At 52.9% G+C, this 11,114-nt stretch overlaps 2 protein-coding genes across 2 annotated transcripts in view; both read right to left on the reverse strand.

Annotated features, from left to right (window-relative positions):
- Positions 1 to 929, reverse strand: part of LOC129392867 (far upstream element-binding protein 2-like) — a 4,893-nt gene extending 3,964 nt beyond the window's left edge. Inside the window, exon 1 of the mRNA XM_055091404.1 lies at positions 115 to 929. Within this exon, the coding sequence (XP_054947379.1) occupies positions 115 to 380 (266 nt within the window). The 5' untranslated portion in view covers positions 381 to 929. The remainder of the gene's footprint in view (positions 1 to 114) is intronic.
- A 1,554-nt stretch (positions 930 to 2,483) lies between these two features.
- On the reverse strand, positions 2,484 to 8,433 carry LOC102986459 (calcium-independent mitochondrial carrier protein SCaMC-3L). The gene is given in 11 exon segments (XM_007109360.3): positions 2,484 to 2,750; positions 2,753 to 2,785; positions 3,587 to 3,734; positions 3,953 to 4,080; positions 4,083 to 4,119; positions 6,938 to 7,045; positions 7,236 to 7,325; positions 7,327 to 7,401; positions 7,852 to 8,024; positions 8,247 to 8,339; positions 8,342 to 8,433. Coding segments are annotated over 11 exon segments (1,104 nt in total). The 5' UTR covers positions 8,424 to 8,433; the 3' UTR covers positions 2,484 to 2,613.
- Positions 8,434 to 11,114: the final 2,681 nt, after the last annotated feature.

The following is an 11,114-nucleotide window of genomic DNA, read 5'->3' on the forward strand; positions in this document are numbered from 1 at the left end:
GCCCCCGCCCCCCGCCCCACGTGACCCCGCGGCGGCCCCGCCCCCCGCGACCCCGCGCGCGCACGTGACCCCGCCCCCTCCCCCGCCCGCGCGCGGGCCCCTCAGGCCCGCGGCCTCCTCACCTGGCGGGCCCGCTGCACTGCGTCTGCGAAGGCGTCCTTGCGGATTCCCGGGCCACCGCCGCCAGGCGGCTGCGAGGGGCCCCCAGCTGACCCTCCGCCCGGGCCGCCGCCGCCTGGACCGCCGCCGCCCCGGTCCCCCGCGCCCGGCGGGCCCGACGGCGGGCCTCCTCCGGCACCCCCGGCTCCTCCGGACCCCCCGCCCCCGCCGGCGGGTGGCGGCGGCCCGGGCGGGGGTCCTCCCGTGCTGTAGTCCGACATGGCGCGGCGGGGCCGGGCCTGGCGCGGAGGCTGAAGCTGAGGAGGCGGCGGCGGCAGCAGCGGCTCAACGCGGGAACAAGGCCTCGCTCCACACGGCCGCGGAGCACTCTGGGAACCCAGCGGCTGGAAAGACGACGAGGGGGGAGAGGGACGCCCCCTCCCGACGCCGGCTTGACGGACGGCGCCGCCGGGCCAATGGAAGGCGGCTGCTGCTCCCGGAACACCAATCACGGACTCTGGAGGCGAGCGGCCAACCGGAGTGCCTCGAGGGGCAGTGGGCGGGAGGCGCCGCGAGATCGACAGCTTTCCGAGGCAGTGGGCTGCGGGCTGCCGGCGCTGGGAGGGCAAATCGAGGAGATCCGAGAAGATCCGAGGCCCAATGAAGCGGGAGTTCCAGAATCGGTGGGCGGCTTCAGAACCGGATTGATGGCTCCGAAGAGTCAAGTGGACAGGAAGGAGGGATCTGGCGAAAGGCTTCTTTGAACGGCTGGGCGGGCGACCGGCGAGATAGTCGTCTACGCAAGCCAATGAGTACACAAGGAAGGAGGTTTTTATAGAGATTGGCAATCAACGTATCCAGTCTCTGACGAGATCTGTGTGATGCGCTTGCGTTTGGACTGAATTACTTTCGGTCTTAACCAGAATCCTTTTCTAGTCCTGTCTTTAAGCCAATGGTTGAGTGGCGGGGGCGGGCGTAAGGTGACTGACACCTCTCCGGACAAATGGCAATGAAGGAAATAAAGGTGCTTCGTTTTGGTGGGAGCCAGTGGAAGCGCAGCTGCATTGGGGCGGAGCCGGCCACCAGACGGCGGGAGGGGATTAGCCGTAGCCGGAGTGAATGGCAGCCGACGTGGGCATTGGCGACCGGCTGCCGGAATTCACGCCTGACGTCTGGGTTAGCGCCTCAGGAACCTGGCTGGGTAGGCCATGCACGTGGCCTGCTTGAGGCCTTGGAGACGAGTGCTTCCGGGGGTGGGGTGGCCCCAAAGCAATAGGAAACCGAGGGATCCTCTGTACCCCCTCTCCTCTCTCCACCCAAGGATCTAGAGCCCCCACTTCTCTTCCAGCACTCACGGAACCAGCTCTCCTCCCGAACTCAAGGGTCTAGGGCCTTTGGTTTCTTCCCAGGACCGAGGGATCCCAGACTCTAATTCCACACCCCACACCCGCTTCACATAAGGTCTTTGGATCCGATCTCCAAGCTCTGATCCTAGGCCCTCAATTTCTCTCCTAGACCTAGGCATCTTCCAGGCTTCCAATTCCCATTCAGGACTGAGGGGCCTAAGGTACCTATTCCTGCTCCAGGACCCAGGGATCCAGATACCCAGCTCCTTCTTAGACCCAGGGTATTCCAGGTTCCCAGCTTACCCGCTGGACCCAGGTATACCGGGTCCCCAGCTCTCATCCTAGACCCAGGATTCCAGGTCCCTAGCTCACTTCCTGTAACCAAGGATTCCAGGTCCCTAACTTTCTTGCTGGACCCAGGGAGTCCTAGTTCTGTCCTAGACCCAGAGATTCCAGATAACCAGCTCCTCTCTTGGACCCAGGTATAACAGATCCCCAGTTGCCCTCCTGGACCCAGGTATCCCAGACACGTCCAGCAGAAACCATCGCTTTATTCCTGGTTGTCTCCACATTCACAAGTCACAGCGAGTCAGGCTGGAGTCCAGACTAGTCCCAGGCTGCACCCTGGGGGGGAGGCTCCAGGAATCTTCTTCTCCAGGAATCTTCTTTTTTTTTTTTTAAGTTATTTATTTAATTTATTATTTTTGGCTGCATTGGGTCTTCGTTGCTGCACACAGGCTTTCTCTAGTTGCGGCGAGAGGGGGCTACTCTTCGTTGCGGTGCACGGGCTATTCATTGCGGTGGCTTCTCTTGTTGCAGAGCACGGGCTCTAGGCACGCGGGCTTCAGTAGTTGTGGCACACGGGCTCACTAGTTGTGACTCGCGGGCTCTAGAGCACAAGCTCAGTGGTTGTGGCACATGGGCTTAGTTGCTCCGTGACATGTGGGATCTTCCTGGACCAGGGATTGAACCCATGTCCCCTGCACTGGCAGGTGGATTTTTAAACTCTGAGCCACCAGGGAAGTCCCTCCAGGAATCTTCTGACCCAGGCCCCCCAGCCTGCTTCTGACAAAAACCACCCTGGGTCCCAAGCCTGGAGGGTTATTTGGGGCCAGGGAACACTGGATCCTCCTGTCCATTTCTGCCCAGGGTATGCCTAGTTCACTGCTTATATGCCCAGGGTCTTCTTCATGGCTTCGTACACCACGTAGCTGATGCCACCTGCTGGCAACACCTTCAGTAACGTGGGGGTCATGCCTCTGTACAGCCCCGGGCAGCCCTGCTGGTCCAGGATCCGCCGAAGTCTCCACGCATGGTGAGGTTTGAACCCCCCACGGTGTCTGCGGGGACAGAGGCAAGCTCAGAGCCTGGGCCAGAGATGACTGGGCATCCTGGAGGGGGGCACGGGCTGCAAAGTTTGGGGGGGCAGTGAAGCCAGGAGCAAGGGGTCTGGGTGTCAGTTGGAAAGAAGTTTGGAAGACTTTTAGAGGAAATTGGTCAGTTTGGGGAGAGTGAGGGGCAGGAATTTTCAGGATTTGTTGTAGGGAACATCTTAGAAAACATTCCAACTTACAAGATCTGCTAGAGATTTGGGGATTGTGCTAAGGGGTAGTTTGGGGACATTTCCAAGATCAGGGTGGTGGGCTAAGGACCTGTTTGGATCTTTGAGGATTTGTTTAGGGGTTTGAGAGCCCCTTTGGGGGGTGGTCACATCTGGGGAGTTCCCAGGATAGTGCAGCAGGTAGTTATGAGTTTGGGGATGTCTCAGAGTCAGATCTGGCAAATTTGGAAACGGTTTGACTTCTGGAGTCAATTGAGGGCTGGGTCCGATGTGGAGAAGTTGGGAGGTCATTTGGGGACTATATGTCTTGAGGTCAGTATGGGGCCCTGAGTCACATTCAAGGAGGTTTGTGGGAGTCATCTGGGAGCTGGATGTTCGTTTTAGTGATGTGCAGGGTTAATTGAAGGGCTGGGATCAGATTTGGGGGTGAGTGTAAGTTTTGGTGGGTTCAGAGGTCAGCAGAGGTGGCCGGGATCAGATATGGAGAGTTTAGGAGTCAGTTTGGGGGGGATGAGAAAGTTCAGAGAGCAGAGGCAAGGTGGGGAGGGGCATGCGAGGTCGCCTCTAGGGCCAGGCTGACCTTGGGCTTGCATCCTGGTGCGCACCGAAGTCAGTGGGTAACTGGCCATCTGGCCACAGGTTGTGGACAGTGTCACGGACGACAGACTGACCAGGCCACCGGGGTCCTCCATGTCCCTGCCTGACTTCAGCCAGAGACACCTGAGCATCTACAAGAGAAAAAGGACAGGAGAGGGACTTCCCTGATGGGCCAGTGGTTAGGACCCCATACTTCCACTGCAGGGGCACGGGTTCGATCCCTGGTCGGGGAACTGAGGTCCCACATGCCACATGGCCAAAAAAAAAAAAAGAAAAAAAGGCCAGGAGGAAGCTGTCTACAGGCCTGGGTTCACGCCGCCCCTGACACCCCCCTCTGCGGGACCCGCACCTCATAGACAGCCAGGTCGGTGCAGGCGTAGGGAATGATGCCAAGCATGTTGGGCAGGTAGCCGCGGTAAAGGACGCGGGTGCCCTCCTGCTCCACGATATGCCTGGTGCAGTCCAGCAGCCCCTTTACTGGCCAGTCCGGCACAGGGTCAGCCGTGTCTTCAGCACCTGGGGAGGATGAGGAGTGAGGTGGCTTGTTTGATCTCATCCTCTCAGTGACCCCCAACCATGGCCACCGTCCCCATCTACACAGGAGGAAACTGCTCAGGAACGCACACAGCTGAGTTTCAACCTCAGATGCCTTGGCCTGTATGTGCTCTCAGCCCAAGAGGGTGAGGGAGGGACTTCCCTGGCGGTCCAGTGGTTAAGCTTCCGCACTTCCGCTGCAGGGGACGCGGGTTCGATCCCTGATCGGGGAACTAAGATCCCGCAGGCCGCGTGGCGTGGTCAAAAAAATTTTTTAAAAAAAGGGTGAGGGAAGAGATGTGAGCCGGGTGGGGTCTGCCGCAGCTCTGCCCTAACGCCAGCCAAATGTAGTGCTATGCAAGTGTGGACCTCAGGTTAGCCAGATCTGCCAGTTTTCTGAAAGAAGCCAGTTACTGGAATTTTTATGAAATGCCACAATATCAAAACATTGGCAGCTCTACAATTGTGCAAGTACCACACCGAGTGTGGTAGGCAAAAGTCTAAGGTGGTCCCCGAGATTTCCATCCCCCTGATAGCATGATCTATTTAATGCCCTCCCTCCTGCCCTTGAGCTGCTGAAACCCGCATTCCTAGAGACCTGTGAATGTGATGGGCTGTCTGATGGGCTGTCACTCCCCTCGGTCAGGTTACACGATATGACAAAGCTGAAGGGATTTTGCAGATGTAATAAAGCCCCTAACCAGTTAATCAAGAGAAATCGTCCTGGGTGGGCCTGACCCAATCGGGAGAGCCCTTTAAAAGAGAGTCTATTGCCAGAGACAGAAGGCGTCAGAGAGATTGGAAGCATCAGAAACACTCTCGGGTTGTTTCTTTTCTCTTTTTTTTATGCCGTGCCACAGCTTGTGGGATCTTAGTTCCAGGGATCGAACCCGGCCCTCGGCAGTGAAAGTGCAGAGTGCTAACCACTGGACCATCAGGGAATTCCCTCGGGTTGGTCTCAAACAAGCAAACTGTTCATGGAGAGGATCACATGGCAGGAAACAGTGGGTGGCCGCCAGGAGCTGAGGACCTCGGTCCTACAATCATAAGAAAATGAATCCTGCCAACAGCCAGGGAGTTTCGCAGAGGACCGCAAGCCTCAGATGGGTTCATTGGTAGCCCAACTGACACCTTGATTTCCACCTGATCAAACCCTGAGCAGAGGACCCGACTAGCCAGTGCCCAGACGTGACCCACAGAAACAATGAGATAATAAATCCGTATCATTTTAAGCTACTGAGTGCAGTAATTTGTTATGCAACAATCAAAAACAAAAACACTTCACAGATGCAAGCTATTGTATACAGAATGGATAAACAGTAAGGTCCTGCTGTATATAGCACAGGGAACTATATTCAATGTCCTGTGATAAACCGTAATAGAAAAGAATATATATATATATATATATAAAAGAATGGGGACTTCGCCCGTGGCGCAGTGGTTAAGAATCCGCCTGCCAATGCAGGGGACACGGGTTCGATCCATGGTCCGGGAAGATCCCACATGTCACGGAGCAACTAAACCCGTGCACTACAACTACCGAGCCCGCACACCACAACTACTGAAGCCCGCGTGCCTAGAGCCCCTGCTCCGTAACAAGAGAAGCCACCGCAATGAGAAGCCTGTGCACCGCAACGAAGAGTAGCCCCCTCTCGCCACAACTAGAGAAAGCCCATGCTCAGCAATGAAGACCCAAAGCAGCCAAAAAAGAGAAACAACCAGATAAGGGCAAGGATTATGTGGAGAAAACTTAAAAGACCATTAAAGGGCAAAAAGGAGACTTGAACAAATGGAAATGTTCTCGGATATGTAGAACCGATATCATATGGATGACAATAATCTCTAAACTCAACTATGAATTGAACATCATTCCAGTAAAAAACAAATACCAGTAGGTGATTTTGTGCTCTGAACGAGGTGCATTGCTTCTGAAGTTTGAATGGACTTCCCTGGTGGTCCAGTGGTTAAGACTCCACGCTTGCAGTGCAGTGGGTGCGGGTTCAGTCCCTGGTCGGGGAACTAAGATCCCACATGCCACGTGGTGCGGCCAAAAAAAGAAAAAATGGTGGGGCAAAACTACATAGACAGTAACATGATCAGTGGTCCCCAAGGACTGGGGGAAGGAGGGAGGGGTTAATAGGTGTAGTACAGAGACTTCTTACGGCAGTGAAATTATTCTGTGTGATGCTATTATGGTGGCTGCTTGTTGTCAAAACCCATAGCAAGTACAACACAAAGGGCAACCCTGATGTCAACTCTGGGCTTTGGTTAATAATAATGTATCGATATTGGCTCATCAATTTTAACCAAAGTACTACCGCAATGCAAGATGTTAATGATAGTGGAAACTTTGTATATGTGCGAGAGGTATATGGAAACACTGTACTTTCTGCTCAATTTTTCTGTAAACCTAAAACTAAAACTAAAACCTAAAACTGTGCTACAAAATAAAATCTATTCATTAAAAAAAATGGAAAGATAGTAGTGCATGAAGAGACCCCACAGCGACAAGAAGAGAAAGGTCAGAAATAAACCCAAATATATACAAATATAGGTAATTTACCCAATTTAGTAAATTACAATGGTGGCGTCTTGGGTCATTGCTGGGGGAAAGGAGAGGACCCATTCAGTAAATAGTGTTGAGGTCACCAGGTAGCCATCCGGAATACAAGTTTGATACATATCTTACATGAAGAGGGAGAGGAGGAAGAGGTGGAGGAGGAGGGGGAGGGGAAGGCGGAAGCAGTAGCAGCTGCCACCTAATCATGTTTCGTCTTCTATGGGGCAGATATTCTCTTACCTCCACGGGGTTGATGAGCGTCTGGGAAGTGGCCACAGCCAGGGAGCTGGCAAGGAGTCGTTCCTGAAAGGGTGGGGACTCGTGCACTCCGCAGAAGTAATCATTACACTGGGACAGGAGAGAGGAAAGTGAGAGAATAACCAACCTTCCTTCCTTCCTGAAACTCATCCAGGGGAAGAGGTCTGGGACCTGGAGGATGAACATATGTCTTGGATAAGGATCTGGGCTTTGGGGGTCATGGGTACAGGAGAGGTGAGGGCTTGAGGGTGGGGCTGGGAAAAGCAGACCATCCCCCCACATGTTCAAAGACAGAGAACTTGATGGCGTACTCCGGGGCGATCTTTAGTACGTTGATACCATTGCCTCTCCACAGGAAGCAGACACCACCACCCCCGCTCCCGCTCCTGGACCATGCTCCGTATACCTCCCAGCAAATTCATGAAATTTTTCTTGGAGGAGTAGACCTGGGGATACGGAGGCCCCTGGCCCTCTGAGGAGCCCTCCACCCCTTCTCCATCCCCATCCCAGCCTGGAGCTCAACCTCTCCTGTCTCCAGCTGCCCAACTCCAAACCTACCCCCTCCCATCCCCATTCCTTCTTCAATGCCTTCCTTCACTAGTCACAGAAGTCTCTAAAACGACCCAGACCCAAACCCAACACCTACTCACATTCCCACCTCATCCCTCATCTTCTCCTCCTCTCCAGTCCTATTTTGTCTTCAAAGACCCCATCCTCAGTTCTCTGATCCTCACCCCAATCCTTGCCTCTGGTACCATCCTCTCAACTCCAACCCCTGTCCCCACCCCGCCCTCGTACCTGTTTCCGGTTACACCCTCGTCGCCATCCTGAACTCCACCAGCTCCACTTCCGCCCATCCCCATCCCAACAGCTCCAGCGCCATGTTCCCCATGTACCTGCATGGACACCTTGGCACAGTCCAGAGGGGCCGTGCCCGTGTGAGACACCGCCCCAGCCATGGCTCCCGAGAGGAGAAACGTCCACAAGGCTCCCTCATGATCTACCTCCACGATAGCCATAGGGACCATCAGCTGCTCTCCAGTGTCCAGCACCTGCAGGACAGACCCGGCTGCCACCCCCACTCAGCCAGGCTGGAGCTCCTTCCCCAGACACATCTCCAGAACCCCCTCCCAGTCCAAGGCCTACCCGGTCCCCGCTGCTTCAAGGTGGCATTCCATCCAGGTCTGCTGGGAGAGGAGTGGGCCATGCAGAGGGGGGGGCAGCGTAGCCTTCTCCCCTTGCAGTCCTGGCTGGAGGTGCTGGGAGGCCAATTGTGCCCAAACTCAGCTGCTGTGTTGGGAGATGCTCAGTTTGCTTTCAGGCACATACCCAAACACGTACCCATATACATGGGTACAGCCCAGCTTCAAGGAGGGAGGTGGGTTTTGGTGAGTAAGGACTTGACCCTCTTAAACAGGGTCTGGACCCTCGAGCAAGGCTTCTGACCTGCCTCAGGTTGGGCTCCCATGGCAGCTGGAGGGTCAGGACACTTAGGTTCAAATCTCTGGTGAGAAGTTTGCCCATCCAGCAGCCATGTGGGAGGGGCACCTTGTACATTTGGGTCCCAGGGGATGATGAGGTCACAGAGGCCCTTGTGAGCTCACTGCATATGAGACAGAGTGAGTGTCTCCCCGCCCACCAAATGTCCACATCCCAATCCCTCTAAACTTGTGAACGTGTTACGTTACATGGCAAGGGGTAGGGGGTGGATTAAATTTGCAGATAGAATTCAGGTTCCTAACCAGCTGATGGGGAGATGGAAAGATTGTTCTGGATTAACCACAGGGGCTCAATGTAATCTCACGAGTCCTGCAACAGGGAAGAGGGAGTCAGAACCATCAGTGTTAGAGGGACTGGTTGTGAGAAAGATTCCACTGGCCACTGCTGGCTTTGAGGATGGAGGAGGGGGCCACGAGCCGTGGAATGCAGGTGGCCTTTAGAAGCTGGAAAAGACCAGTTGGCAGATTCTCCCCTGGAGCTTCCAGAAGGAGCCAGCCCTGCTGACAGCTAGATTTTAGCCCAGTGAGATCCGTGTCAGGCTTCTGACCTCCACGATAATATTTTAAGCCACCAAGTTTGTGGTCCTTTGTTACAGCAGCCATCGGAAACTAACACACTACGTTTCGTTGTCATGGCAAGAGGAGATGGAAGTGGGGGAGAATGGGAAGGCTCTGGAGCTCTGGGAGAGAGAGACACAGTTAGTCCCTGAAGTCAGACAGGCGTAGGTTTGGAGTCAGATGGACCTGAGTTTGAATCCCATCTCAGACACTTCTTGCTGTGTGACCTTGGGGTACCTGCTTTACTTCTCTGAGCTTCAGTTTCCCCAGCTGGAAATCGGAAGTTATGAGTAACTCTACCAAACAGCGTTGTCATAGGATCCAATGAGAGTCTTTGTTGGGAGCATCTCCATCCTCAAAGTTGTTTGATCAAAACCCTTGATGTCATCCTTGATTCCTCCCTTTCTCTCTTACACACAGTCTGTCACTAAATCCTGTGGGCTTAACCTTCAAAGTATATGCAGAATTTGGCTGCTTCTTACATGTACGTGGCCACCACCTTGGTCCAGTCCCATTGTCGCTCACATGGACCAGTGCGGTGGCCATCACCCCAGTTCCCCCAGCTCCTGCCCTCGCCCTTCACAGTCTGTTCTCCCCTCAACAGCCATCAGAGGGCGCCTGTGAGCACCTGAGTCAGGTCCCGCCCTTCTCTGCCCGCAGCTCTGCAGGCTCCACCTCCCGTGGATAAAAGCCCCAGTTCTCCCCTTGGCCCACAAGGCCCTGCAGGACCTGCCTTGTCCTCTCTCTGCCCTCACCTCCTCCCTCTCTCCCCATCACTCATGCTGGCCTCATGGGCCTCCTTCTTGTTCCTCCAACACACCCATGCATGGTACTACCCCAGGACCTTTACACTGGCTGTTTACTCCGTCTTGCATGCTGTTTCCCTAGACATCCCCATGGCTCTTTTTTTTTTTTTTTTTTTTTTTTGGCCATGCTGCGTGGATTGCGGGATCTTAGTTCCCCAACAAGGGATGGAACCCAGGCCACGGCAGTGAAAGTCACCGAGCCCTAACCACTAGACCAACAGGGAATTCCCAAATCTTTTTTTTTAAAACCACCTTTAAATCTGTATTCAAGCATCACCTTCTCCCTGACGCCTTCTCTGATCACCCTACTTAAAATTTAAACTCAGCCCTGCAGTATTTCTCATCCCCTTTCCCTCCTTTGTTTTTCTCCGTAACACTTTTACTATCTACACTGCTACATATTCACTCACTTGTGTTACTTCTTGTTCATCTCTCTCCACTGGAATATAGGGTCTATGAGAACAGAGATCTTTGTTTGTTTCATTCACTTCTGTATCCCATGTCCAGAACTGGGTCTGGCATAAAGTAAGTGTTCAACACATATATACGTTAAGGGGGGCTTAGCACAGAGTGAGGGTACATAGTACTTGCTTAATAAATCTAAGTTCTTTTCCCTTTAAAGATGTCAGTGGACATCTTTAAAGTGTGGGTGGGGAAACTGAGGCTTAGAAAGGGGAAAGCAGCCTGTCTGATGTCACACTGCATGTCAGCAGAGCCTCCTAAATCCCAAACACAGTGTAACGGTTTAAAAGAATGTGGACAATGTATAACAGCAACTAACATAATGTTTAGGTCAATTACACTGCAAAAACAAACAAATGCATAGAAAAAGAGATCAGATTCCTGGTTACCAGAGGCAGGGAGTGGGAAGAGTGGGAATTGGATGAACGTGGTCAAAATGTACAAACTTCCAGTTATAAGATAAATAAGTATGAAGGATGTAATGTACACATGATAAATATAGTTAACACAGCTGTATGCTATATATGAAAGAGAGTAAATCCTGAGTTCTCAAGAAATAATTTTTTCTATTTCTTTAATTTTTAATGAGATAATTTTTAATATGAGATGATGGATATTCACTAAACTTATTGTGATAATCACTTCATTATGCGTGTAAATCAAATCATTATGTTGTACACCTTAAACTTTTACAGTGCTGTATGTCAGTTATATCTGAACAAAACTGGAAGAAAAAAAAAAGAATGTGGACAAGAAAATGAATGTTAACAGGCACAATTAAATAAAATGAAGTGGTAATACTCAATGCTGGCATGGCTGCATTAAAACCGGTAA

The sequence above is a fragment of the Physeter macrocephalus genome, chromosome 2 (assembly GCF_002837175.3).
Source record: "Physeter macrocephalus isolate SW-GA chromosome 2, ASM283717v5, whole genome shotgun sequence".
NCBI classification, from domain to species: domain Eukaryota; kingdom Metazoa; phylum Chordata; class Mammalia; order Artiodactyla; family Physeteridae; genus Physeter; species Physeter macrocephalus.